The sequence below is a fragment of the Pantherophis guttatus genome, chromosome 2, assembly GCF_059756535.1.
Source record: "Pantherophis guttatus breed Tessera chromosome 2, ASM5975653v1, whole genome shotgun sequence".
NCBI lineage: Eukaryota > Metazoa > Chordata > Lepidosauria > Squamata > Colubridae > Pantherophis > Pantherophis guttatus.
This window is the reverse complement of record NC_142064.1, coordinates 200,467,041-200,480,961: the sequence shown is the minus strand read 5'-3', so window position 1 is coordinate 200,480,961 and position 13,921 is coordinate 200,467,041. Positions and strand designations below refer to the sequence as shown.

Below are 13,921 nucleotides of genomic sequence, written 5' to 3'. Positions count from 1 at the left end.
TCATAAGGTACAACACTTAATGATAGACATAGGGAAACAGTCAATACAAATATTACGGATACCAGCAACAAGGTTACAGTCATACAGTCATAAGTGGGAGGAGATGGGTGATAGGAACGATGAGAAGATTAATAGTAATGCAGACTTAGTAACTAGTTTGAAAACGTCTTCAAAGAAAAAAACGAAGTCCAGTTGCTGCTTGAAAAAGCGCCTTTGGGACAACCATGACCTGGATGACTGAGAATCTCCATAGATCTCTGGAAGTTTTTACCTTACAATTATTTGGCCCTGAGTACTTTAGAGGTGTAGGCGTGTGGGTCCACATTGCATAAGCTGGGTTAGTCTATTGAAGATGTGTCTAGAACTCATGACTGTGGAGCCATAAAAGGGTTAATTATGCTGCTCCTGGGTTGAATAGCTGATTATTAACAGAATGCAGTGATGCTTGGGCAATTTTGTTGAATATGTTTTTGTCAGCAATACATCTGCTCTGGCTGCCACACACTATGTACAAGGCTTCAAGTGTGGCTCCAAGGTCACTCTTCATAGAATACAATACTTACAAATGAACAATTAATAGATCATCAGAGTTCTCATCCCCCCTTGTATATAAATAATGAAAATGCACTTTGCTTTACTTTTGGAGCCAAAAGTAACTTAAATCTTGTTTTATGTTCTTAAGAGGCTTTTAACTGAAACTTTACAGAATTCTACAGAATTTTTTTTTTTGTTCATGATTTTTAGTTATATTCCATGTTTCTTTCTGCTGAAAAAATCTGTTAAGGTAGAAAACTATATAACATATTTATCTTTAAGCAAGGAATGTGCAATCAGTGGCCCATGGGCTTCATGCAGCACTGGATAGCAATGAGGCCAGGGGTGAAATCCAGCAGGTTTTGACAGGTTCTGGAGAACCGGTAGTGGAAATTTTGAGCAGTTTGCAGAACCAGTAGTGGAAATTTTGAGCAGTTTGCAGAACCAGTAGTGGAAATTTTGAGCAGTTTGCAGAACTGGTAGCAGAAATTTTGAGTAGTTCGGAGAACCGGCAAATACCACCTCTGGCTGGCCCCAGAGTGGGGTGGGAATGGAGATTTTGCAATATCCTTCCCCCAGGAGTGGGGAGGGAATGGGGATTTTGCAGTATCCTTCCCCTGGAGTGGGGTGGGAATGGAGACTTTGCAGTATCCTTCCCCTGCCATGCCCATCAAGCCATACCACGCCCACCAAGCCATGCCCACAGAACCGGTAGTAAAAAAAATTGGATTTCACCACTGAATGAGGCCCACAATATTGTAACAGTATTTATTTGTACCTGAGTTTAATATTTTTACAAATAACTCAAGGCACTGAACATACCCAACACACCTTCCTCCTCTCATTTTCCCCACAACAACCCGTGAGGTAGGTTGGACTGAGAGAGAGTGACTGGCCCAAAGTCACCAGCTGGTTTTCATGGCTAAAACTTTACCATTCATGGTCTGTTGTTTCTAGCCTGGTACCTTAATCACTAGACCAAACTGGCTCTCACTTTTTATCACATATAATAATATACCTATATATAACACATATAACCCATAAATTATCACATTATTATACATTTTATATGCAGCCCAAAATAATTCTTGTTTTTCATGGCGGCAAAGCTAGCAGATATTCATCTGGAAAAGCCCTCTATGTATTGCCTATAATCCTGCTACATATGTATCTTGGCTACCTCTGACTTCCACATGAAGTTGCCTTCATCTTTCAGCACATGTATGAGGCAGCCTTAGGTCATCCTTTGCTGTTCCACCTAAGTTTGTCCTCTTAAGATAACAGCAGGCCAGATCCTTTCAAAATGTGTAAAATTAGATGGAACAGTTTGGTACCCTTTAGCCATTCCAAACTGGTGAGCATTCCCTGTCTCTTTGAGACCCTGAGCACTGTCTTCTGCCATCTTTCTATGCCATTCCTTCCAGCAAAGAAAGCTGCATACAGCTATTCAAAAGCCTACAGCTTTATCAGATATTGGTGAATTTGAAGTTTTTGAATGGGTTCAGGAGTTGTGCTTTTTACCTTGTCAAATGCAACAAGCAAGAAAACTAGATCATCCATGTCAAAACACTACACCTTTCTTGGCCCCATATGTGCTGCCTTCCCACATTATTGTCCTGACTTTATAAAAGTGGACCCAGCAGTGTTACATTATTTAGACTTGCGTTATTGAGATAGAGATGAGTGAGTTTGTTTTGCAAAACACCCATTGTAGATACCAATCCTTTCCAATCAGAGATGTGCACATAATTGTTCTGTCCCCGTCTCACACACACACACAAACAGACAGTCGGGGGTTAAATAAAGTGGCAGACAACCAATTCTTTTGATAAGAGGATTGGCAGCAACCCAGTAGCTGCTTGCCAAGTACTTTACTCATAAACAAGATACAGTTCAAGAATTGTCAAGTCCAGTCCGTAATTAAATCCAAGGCAGATAACATTGTTTCCAAAGATGCAATGTGACTCGATAGTAGTTAGTTTTGTCCGTCACAGAGTCTGAATGGCCACCTCACCCCCTTATATCCCCTGTGGGGTGTGGTCCAGTGACTCAGCTTAATCTCTGGCACGCCTCCTTTTCTGTTGCGTGCGCTTGTCTCTGACGCTGGCGTGGATCCAGCCGAGACTTATTTCCTTCACCGTCCGACTGTGAGGAGATATCTGGCTCCTGGCCAATCTCTTCTCCTACGGGAGACACCTGAGGCATTGCCAGAGGAGGGTCCTGGAGAGGGAGGCCTGGCCAACTCCTCTCCTTCATGTTCGGAGCCTTCTCCCTCCGATAAGTCAGCCTCGGGGATCGGAGCCACAACAATAATGTGCATGTGCAGGGGGATGTGAAGCACCAGAAAGCCTGCTCATGTCTGTCTCAAAGTATCTTGTTATGTCAGTGTGATCTTGTCATATATTTTCCAGAGTGAATGTTGCACAAGGAAACCCCCTTCCCCCAATATGACAGTCCTTCATAAGGAAACAGTTATAGCATGTGCACCTATGCCTAATTCAAAGCATCTTTTCATCCTTGTTCTTGTATTTCAGGATAGGAATAGATGTTAGGACCCGCTATATTATATAACTGCTGGATTACTATCCAAGGATCCATTTATTGTCCTAATAAGCTTGGAAGTGCTACATTACAGTTTATGATATGAAATATAAAATCACAAGCCAATATAATTATTTTTCATGCATCCATAAGGAATATGACTAAATTAACCACTGATAAGAATGATGCAACATTTGAAAGAAAACAGCCTGAATAGCTTGTTTAAAGAAATGCTGCCATCTTAGTAGTATCCAGACATCTTCACCAAAAGCCGGGCTGTCCTGTTGTATGAAAAAACAATTAGATTAATAATTTAGATAATTGTACCACACCCACCCCACCCCACCCCACATGGAGAGCCAATTTGATTTAGGGATTAAGACACCAAGCTAGAAACCAGGAGACTGTAAATTCTAGTTCTGCCTTGGGCATGAAGCCAACTGGATGACCTTGGGCCAGTCACTTTCTCAGAAAGCAGGCAATGGCAGACCACTTCTGAAATCTTGCCAAGAAATCCACAGGAACTTGCCCAGGCAGTCTCTAAGAATCCGACCTGATTGAATGGAAGAAAAACTCGACAATTAAAACATTTTTTCTTTTCTATCTTTGTTTTAATATTTTCATTAAGGATGATATGTAAGGGCCTAAGTCTGTTTAAGATAAATGATCTTTAATAAAAAGAAAAGCTTCAAATGGCCCAAACACAGCAAATTTACACTATAAAAAAATGATCTTGATACAAATCTTAAACTTACACCAGCACTAGATATTAAATACAACTTTTCTTTATACTGTTATAATTTTAAAAAGCTTAGACTTCTGAGAGGAGGAAAAGGAAATTTAAGAGTTATTACTTCAAAAATTAAAGCAATACCATCAAGAAAAAGCATTAACCTTCTGGTTAATATTACCTCCCCTTTATTTTTCTCTGAATAGAGGGAAGTGAATTAGACTTAGAATAACTTTGTCACTTTCAATGTATATCAGGACTTGCTGCAAACAGTAATGGGAAACTAGTTATCTTCTGTGAGATTGCTGGGATGACCCCCCCCCATCCCCACCCCGCCGTCTCTCTCATCTTCCTAACAGTAATCCACCTCAACATTGCAGGAAGCCAGCAATTATTGAGCAACTGTCTGACAGAATTAGAAGTAGTGGAGGCAGGGTGATTTTTTTTCTTGGAGTAATTCTTCTGTAGAGATACATGTCTTCTTTGTACATGCTGAAATGACCACCTACTTGCAAACATGCTGGCAACTACTGCAGGCTTCCAGCATATAAAGGTTGTCTTTTTTCCTTTATGCGCTAAAACAGGCTCCAGGACACTGACATCAGCTAAATGTACTGCTGGTCATGGATCTTTTGAGTAGATATTTACCAGTTGAAAACATTATTAAAGGCAGGAGATAATTGTATATCTTTTATCAATTATAAAATTCATAGTTACTGTAGAGTATTAAAATGTTGTCTAGAAGCTAGGAACGACTTTAGCACCACTTGCCATGTTTTAATTATACCTACTGTAATGCATTATATTTGAAGCTGCCTTTATGTTAAATTTATGTTTTACCGACAAAGAAATAAAGGGAGACTAGTATAGATCTATTTCAAGTTATTGCCCTGTAGACCGGTCCCACCATAGAAAAAACACTCAAAGCTGCCTTTAGTTATACAAGCAATACCCACAAACTAGCCAATTGCATTTTATCTAGCAAGTTACATGAACCAAATCAGTGATTCTAGTTTTGTGCATACCCATAAAACTGGGTTAATTCCATCAACAATGGTTAATTTAAGCATGTCATGAATACATCTGGATTTTCCTTCTTCCATTCCAGATTTTTTTCCAATGTAACTCTAGACAGCCTTTTCTCATTTTTTAAGCTATTGTCATTAATATTTAAATATTTAAATGTTGTATTTAACTATACTAGTGAGTTCATAGAAATATTCACTAGACAGATTATTTCAGGAGAGTATTCTATACTTATTTCTAGTAATATTATTTACCTGCACAATGCTTAATAACAGGAGTGTTTTCAAATTGTAACATTGGCACTTCTATAATCCCTTTACTTTGAAATCTTTTAACTCAAACATCCAAAATATTATTCCCTGCTAGGCTTTAAAAGATGGGAGATAAACTGAGGTACCCCATGCTATTCTTCATCTTTTAGAATTTATTGCTCTTATAACTGCTCATTGCTCCTTCAGTTTTGGTACTTTATATTGCAGTGATAGCTAACCTTTTTGCTGTAGCGCGCCAAAAATGGAGGGAGCGCAGAGGGGTCGCACGGACGCGTGCTACACCCATAATTCAATGCCCCCTGCCCCCACACATGCACGTGACCCCCATGTGACCCCTGCTTTTCACACATGATGGCTTGGTGGACCCGGTTGGCCCGTTTTTTGCCCTCCCCAGGCTCCAGAGGCTTTCTTGGAGCCCGAAGAGGGCGAAAACGGCTCCCCCCCGAGGCCAGAAATGGCCCGTTTCCCAACTTCCAGTGGGCCTGGAAGGCCCGAAAATTAGCTGGCCGGTGCGCACATGCGCGCTGGAGCTGAGCTAGGGCAACGCTTGTGTGCCCACAGATATGGCTCCATGTGTCACCTGTGGCACGTATGCCATAGGTTCGCCATCACGGTTATATTGTATCTCAACTTTCCTCTGATATCTAAGGGAATGCATTCAAACTCAGTAACATAATATAGTTTAAAATGATTTTGGTTCATGGTCATATAGTGTGGTTTAGGACTTAAGACAGTAAACCTAAATCATGCCAATTCTATCCTAACATGCTTATCATCACATTCCCTTTTTCATCTGCCCTGTAAAACATTCCAGTTGGAGGCAAATTTTTATGAGTATTTAAATTTTGTGGAAATTTAAAGTATGAAAATGTATGCAAACATTTTGTGTCCTATACCAAGAGAAGGGGATTGAGAGGTATTAGGGGAGAAACAGGCTCCGACTCAACCCCTCCAAGACCGAGTGGCTGTGGCTTCCGGCGTCCCGATATAGCCAGCTGATGCCATCGCTGGCTATTGGGGGCGAATCACTCGCTCCCACGGAGAGGGCTCGTAACTTGGGCGTCCTCCTGGACGCACGGCTGTCTTTAGATCATATGACGGCCATGGCCAGGGGGGCTTTTTATCAGGTCCGCCTGATACGCCAGTTACGCCCCTTTCTAGATCGGGACTCCCTACGCACAGTCAGGCGCTCGTCACTTCCCGCCTGGACTACTGCAACGCTCTCTACATGGGGCTCCCCCTGGGGTGCACCCGGAGGCTCCAGCTGGTCCAAAACATGGCCGTGCGGGGGATTATGGGGGCGACGAGGCACTCCCATGTGACACCTCTCCTGCGCGAGCTGCACTGGCTCCCGGTGGTCTTCCGGGTGCGCTTCAAGGTGTTGGTGACCACCTTTAAAGCGCTCCATGGCTTAGGGCCGGGGTACTTACGAGACCGCCTTCTACCACCAATAGCCTCCCACCGGCCAGTACGCTCGCAAAGAGTGGGCCTCCTCAGGGTGCCGTCCGCCAGACAATGTCGGCTGGCGACTCCCAGGGGGAGAGCCTTCTCTGTGGCGGTGCTCACGCTCTGGAACAACCTCCCCCCAGAGATACGTACAATAACAGACCTCCGGATTTTTTGTCGGGCCCCGAAAACCCATTTATTTCAACTAGCTGGGCTGGCTTGAGTTAAATTTTAAATTGATTTTAAATTGGGTTGTTTTAATTTACGGCCAAAATATTTAATTATTTTAAACTGCTTTTAAATTTTGTATGTTCTGTTTTTTTACTTTGGCTGTTCACTGCCCTGAGTCCTATTTGGAGAAGGGCGGTATAGAAATAGGAACAAATAAATAAAGTAAATAAAAATAAACTGTCAAAACACTTTTTAAAAATGTATAAAAATTAATATGATCATTCAGCCCAACATTCCATTAAAAAGAGCTTTTTTAAAGAGACCTCTAAGATTTTATTTTTTTCTCCAATAGTAAACATTTATCATGATTGCCTAGTAAGATAAAGAGATATGATTATGGACAACTTGCTTTTCATGTTCAAGATTTTCTGTAAAAGAAATTCATAGAAATAAGCATTTGACAAATATTTCTTACAAAAATGTAATATAAAGGTGATGGTCAATAGCTATTTCCAGTTAAAGATGACAATACAATATGACCAAATGGCATTTTTGGTTTATAATATTGGTAAGTCCTCACTTAATACTAAGTGAAGAATTTTGGTTGCTAGGTAATGAAGTCATAAAGCGCAATGTCATGACCACATTAATAAGCAACAGCAATCCAGGCAGTTCCCTAGTTGCCATTGTTATGTAAATCACTGCAGATTGTTAAGTGAGGATCTCATGTGATTGTTACTTCTGACTTTCTGCTGGCTTCCCCATTGACTTTGCTTGTAGGAAGTGGCAGAGAAGTTGGAAATTGCAACCATGTGACAAGGGGATCCTGCAACAATAAGTTTGAGCCACTTGCCAAGTGCTTGGATTGCAATCACATGACTATCGGAGAGTTGCATGGTAGTAACTACCACTATTGCAAATCCAAGCAGTCGCTGAAGGAGTGGTAGTTAAGCGAGGATTACTTGTATTATTTCATGTAATTGGTCTCTCCTCCCTTTACAAATGCTTTGGCTGTTACAAAACAGAATACTTATACAAGTTTTCAGAAAAAGGACACAATAAAAATTTATTTTAAATATATTATAAAAGAAAGACCATTCAATTCGTAAAAATACTAAACTTGACATCCAAATGATTTCCAGTTAATCAGAGATACTACATTAAAGTGCTAGACATCCTTGATCTCTCCCAACTTAAGATATTGTCCCAAGATGCACAAAATAAATACACAATTTGTGGCAACATCCAATTTAAAAGAAACTGTTAAGCATGCATTACAAAGAGGGAAACTGTTTAAGAATCCCTGAAGACTTTCTACATATGAGCTGCATTTTTCCTGTTTCTTTCCCCTTAAATCTTTAGCTGCTTAATAGCATTGTTGGAAGAGCTAATGTTATACTTACTTTGGTTACGTATAATGCAATGTTGTGAACTTAGTGCATATAATTTTCTTCATGATAAAAAAATTCTACCTACCACAACATATGTTTGTATGCTTTTAAATTCGTTCAAATTAAAACCCCTTTTACCTACTAGAATGTGAAGGTATCTCTAATTGATGACAAATCTATTGGAGAGCTTAGAACAGAATGTAGTTCAAAAACACCATTATAAGTAGACCTCAAATTGGCTATTTTTTAAAATGGTTATCTTGATCTAAAAATGATATTTAAGGATGATAAAGTTTGTGTAAAACTTGTTTTTAACTATCCAAATACAACTGCAACAGTGTCTCTTAATTTAAAGCTTTTATGTACTCTATTTTAATTTAAGAACAAAAGAGACATTCTGTTCAAAAAAAAAAAAGCGGAACTTATCTTTTATACTGCCTGTAATATATTTCCTTGGAGGCTCCACTTCCTATGTTGGAGCCCAGCTGAGATTAAAACCTAGCTGGGAGAAAAGCACCTGTAGGAAGTCACTATAGGAAGGTACAATAAATCCTTTACTTGGGGAAGACTTGCTTGGTTCTTTTAAGATCAGTTATGAATTCAGAGTATTTAAAAATCTCTAGCAATATTTGTTTAAAATCTAGTTCACTGTGATTTTTCACCAAGATACTACAATTTCTGGAAAAAGTCTATGTACTTTGAGCATGTTAAGGACATTTAGAAATAGGATGCCTAGATTTCTAAACAATTAGTGGCATAAATTTATATGCAGTAATAATGGGAGGCATAGTATCAGGCTGCACTAAAAGTAATCCAAGACACAGAAACTTTGTGCAGCTCTTCAACCAGAAATTTTGATTTTGTTACATATTAAAGGAGAAATTACTCTCTTTATGTTAGTTTAAATTATGTCAAACTAGCAATTTTATATCAATGTCAGCACTCTGTGAATAGTTCTATAAAACATTTCCCCCAAGATGTGAATATTTTTATATTGCAGATCATAATAGAAACTTAATCAAATCAATGAATTTACTGTTTGTATGGTAAAAAGAAATCTTGTATGGCCTACTAATCTTCTACAGATAGCCTTTGACTTATGACAGTTGGGACTGGAATTTTGGTTGCAAAGCAATATGGTTGTTAAGCAAATCATCACATGACTGAATCAGATTTTCCAGCCATTTTTATCACAGTTTTTAAGCAAATTACCAAAGTGAATCACACAGTTTTTAGCAAATACAGTTTCCCCAATTGACTTTCCTTGTTGAAGCCAGCTGGGAAGGTTGCAAATCGCAGTCGTGATTACAAGATCCCGCAACTGTTGTAAATGTGATTGCCAAGCATTCAAATTCAATCACGTGATCATGGAAGGTGGTGCGTCATAATTTTGAGGTCAGGTTGAAAGTCACTTTTTTTGAGGCTGTCATAACTTTGAACCATCAGTTAAATGAATGATCATAAGTCAAGTACTACAAGTACTACAGTACTTGACTTCATCATTATTTTTATCTAGAGCAATATGATCAGAAAATGGCCTGACAATATCAATAAATAGCAACCACTTAACAGATTTTGTTGTACTCTTCATATTTCTGGTATAGAAGCTATCAGATCCTGAAGATGACTAAAACAAATACCACTGTGAAAAAGTATTCAAGCATATATGAAGATGTAAACAGTTTTCTTTTATCACAGAGCTATTATTAATTAAATTTATATGCTGCCCATCTCGTGTTTCGAGGCAACTAGGTATTGGGAAGGATGCCTAATAGCACATATAATTAGTTATATTTTGATAGGCTTGGAAATTCACTGGAGAAATTGGGGTTAACACTTTCATATTTGTGTGCCACCATCTAGGACTAATAGTCAGTCAGGATGTCCTGTGAAGATTAATACTTCCCAATACTAAATGTCAGAACCTAGAGATTCTCAGGTTTTCTAAATTATCCATTGTCCTTCCATCTTGCAATCTGAACTTAAAATAAAATCATATCCTCAAAATATCAATAACAGCACATAGTACATAAGTCTTGTACATTTCATACCTATTTTACTCTTGTCCAGCAAGGCACTAGGAAATTGTTCAAGTTTAAGCTTTTGTTGTACATTTGCATTTTAAAAGGCACTTCTTTATTTTAATGATGCTGTTATGTTCAATTTTACTGACACTCTAAGGGGACAAGCATATGCAGAAGTTTTCTAAAACAAACAGTTCCCTGCAATTAAGATCTATAGTTGGCTTCCAAAAATTCACATAGCATCACAACTGGCCACGATAGTTCACTTCATAAAAGTAAACAGTCAAAATGGTGAGTTAAAACTAAACTGAATCACTACAACTAAGTGAGGAACCATCTATTTACAATAATTTAGAATGCCTTATGGAACAGCATATAAAATAGCAACATTGTAACAATTTTATAATTTTGTAAGCTGTCTCTAGGCTCAAAAGTGGTGTGTGTTTGTGTGATGATCTATAAAGTCCTACACAACTTGGAATGAAGCTATCTGAAGGACTGTTCTTTCTGAATCTTCCTTGCCTTTTAGATCTTTGATAAATGTCTTCTTTCAGTCCACCACCAAGAGAGAGATGTTTGATGGGAATTCAAGAAAAGGCCTTGTTGATGTCTGCTACCAGAGTTTGGAGTTGCCTGTCCCAAAAAGTCATCCTTTCAATCAGTGGATAAAAATACTGTTACTTAGGCTGACCTTTAAGTATATTTTGACTGCTAAATTAGGCATATATACTATTGTTTTCATCATAAAGCTTTAATTATGTTTTTTAAATGTAATAACTGTAAATTGTTAACTTCCTGGAAAGTTTTTATGCAGGATTTAAGTCTAATAAATGACTAAATATAAGGTTACAGTACCCACTATTGTTCTGTAGACTTAGCACCGATAGATCTGATCCTCATGTAAAGTATGCTTGCTACTTGAGGTCAAGTAGTGTGACTATTAATCTTTATAGTATGTCCTAGTAAAATTGGGAAGCTAAATTTTTATTTTTAACACAACTAGTTGATAAATTTCCAGAGGGAGTATTGACATACACGCAGTCTGGAAAGTTTATAGTTCATATGTTTTTATGATTATAAATAAACATGAATGTCGACTAGTTATTTACAAACACAGTAAAATGAATGTTCATTTTTCAACTAGTCAACTGCTACTATAACAAAACTTTCAAGTGTTCTAAAAGAATAATTAGTATTAGAAATCAAGAAATACTAATCTGTCAGTTTATTTGGCAAAAAAATGACAAATATTATATTGCTGCAGAGAAGTCAAAAATGTTCACTGTCCTCTTAAGATTTAATTATCGTTAGTTTCCAATGGACTGGCAGTATTGCCATATTAGATGTAAGGGCCATCATTATAACCTGATTAGGAGTATATACTTTAGGAAATTCATAGTTAAAATCTGACTTTATCCTTAAACCTGCCACATATGGCTTGTCCAATGCCTACCCGTTATCACAGATATCTGGCATTCATATTTGTGAACTTTGTGTGAACATATACCAATCGTTATATATTATTTAATCAGGGCCATAATGAAAAATCAAACATCAAGTTAAAATGGCAACACTTCATGTACACCAGCAGCCAACCTTTTGGGCACCAAAGACTGGTTCTATGGAGAAGATTTTTCTGTGGACCGGATGGGGCTGGTTTTCCATGCTGCCTGCATCCCACAGATGGGGCTTCGCTTGTTTGTGCAGCATGGTTTCTGGCATGACGCAGACCAATGCCAGTCCACAGATTGGGAGTTGGGGATCCCTGATGTAAAGTATTTACTGCTACTAATACTATAAGTTATTGTATGCAAGAATAACACTAATAGATTTATTCTTGTCGTCATTGATATTTTACTGTAATCTACATGTTTCCTAATGTTTAGTTATTTAAGTTATTTAGAAATTTTCAATGATGTTTCATTCTTGCAGCTTCTTAACTAAGAACCGAAAAATGAAAGAAATTGGATAATTAAACTTGAATAAAAGACATTTTCACATGAATTCATTTTTGAATTTAGCTGTGTCCCTCTATACACTTCACAGGTTGTCACTGTTTCCAAATCTATAATTATAACAATGCAGATTTCTAGACTTCTTGCTAATGAGGATGAATTATCCAGAGACATAGATGCAGCATCATCAAAGTAAAGACTGGCCTGATAGTCACTCTCTCCTGAGATTCTCCCTTTTTCATTTTTTAGAAAATTATTTTTTTAAAAATTGTCATATCCCCTGTAAAAATTATGACTAATATTTACATATAAATAATGTCTTTAAAGATCAAGATTCTTATTAAAGGTTTCCAAGACTGTTGAATTTGTATGTTCAAATATCCATTGTTGTGATGGAGACGAAGGATTGCACATGTTCATGAAGATTTTTCGATCACTTTCATTACAGTCCATGCAGCTGCCACTTACTGGGTGATAAAGTGTCTTGTCCTGAAGATGAAAGTTAAAATTAATCTCACTACGTGTACTGTTTTATTGTTTAAATAAGCTTTCTAAACACGTTTTGCATAAATAACTTTTTTCATATCAAAAGTCAATACATTATCCAACAGACTTTATTTGGAAACATGTTGCAAAAGAGGCATATTGTTAAATTTTTGAAATTATGATGGTATTTGCTCCTTGAATCTCTTCTTCTGAACAACATATTAATAATAGCTCCTTTTGTTTTTTTCTATTATCTAAGCAAAAAATAAAGTATTATTCAAAATGTTACAACATGATCACACCATTTGATTCATGTACTTACTTTTCGGTATTTCCATAGCTGATTTCCTTTCATTCCATGACAGTCATAAAGGGTGACTGGGCTATTGTGGGAAATAGCATCAAAACAATATTTCTTTGCATGTTGAGGGTCTCCTGGACGGATATCCTCTCGCCAGCTGAATGTGAATATCTGTTTAATAAACATATGCTATCAGAAATAAATGAGAAAAAAATCATATTTTTCTTCAGATAGTTACTTAATTTTTAATTATTTATTTTGGGGCAAGAAATTAGACATGTATTAGAATAAAAGGCTGCCATTATGTGATCAAAGATGAGCATATTAAGGTTTTGTATAATGCTATGAGTCTTTCAAACATTGTCTTTATATATCATAGAGAGGAATTATGCAATTGATGCCTTAAGTCATCAAAAATTAGAAGCCAATCTAGTTGATATATTTATGTCTTATGCCACTTGACAGTCATAGACAGTCCTGTGGATTGGGTCATGGCCACTAAGATGGTCTCTTCCAGCAATGGTAAGAAGAGTCGTGTAATTATGATTATCATTAAGAGCAATTATTTTCCATTGTTTTGATGATATGCAGCATTTTGATTCAGTATTTAGAAAGTGCTTTGGAGTATGTGCCAACACAAAAACACTCTTAAACCCAGTGGCCTATTAGCACTCATTGGTCTGTGATAAATGATTTTACATTTTGTGACAGAATCAGTCATTGTAATTCATTTTTCAAGAATAGCTGCTTTGAGATCCATGAAAGAATATTCTGCAAAGCCTTCATTGATAAAATACTTACTTGTTGATTTTTGAAAGATTTCTGAACTGTATTCACCTACATTTTGCAAAAATTTGCCGATTTCTAATGGTAAATGCTACAATGAAGGTAACATAAGTGTGCTTTATTGGTGTCTAGGTGGCATTTATTGCATGAACTGATCAAGACTTGCAGTGAAAGTGAGGTGAAAATGACAGACGTCTGATGGCAATTGTCCATAACTGTATAATAAAAATATCATCCACAAATCTTAGTTTTAGAAGA

At 37.4% G+C, this 13,921-nt stretch overlaps 1 protein-coding gene across 1 annotated transcript in view; it reads right to left on the bottom strand.

Moving 5' to 3' along the window:
- Window positions 1-7,759: 7,759 nt before the first annotated feature.
- GALNT10 (polypeptide N-acetylgalactosaminyltransferase 10) overlaps window positions 7,760-13,921 on the bottom strand; it is a 57,249-nt gene continuing 51,087 nt past the window's right edge. The window contains exons 11-12 of the mRNA XM_034401858.3: window positions 12,899-13,048; window positions 7,760-12,579 (exon numbers count right to left, since the gene is read on the bottom strand). Coding sequence (XP_034257749.2) covers window positions 12,412-12,579; window positions 12,899-13,048 — 318 coding nt within the window. The 3' untranslated portion in view covers window positions 7,760-12,411. The remainder of the gene's footprint in view (window positions 12,580-12,898; window positions 13,049-13,921) is intronic.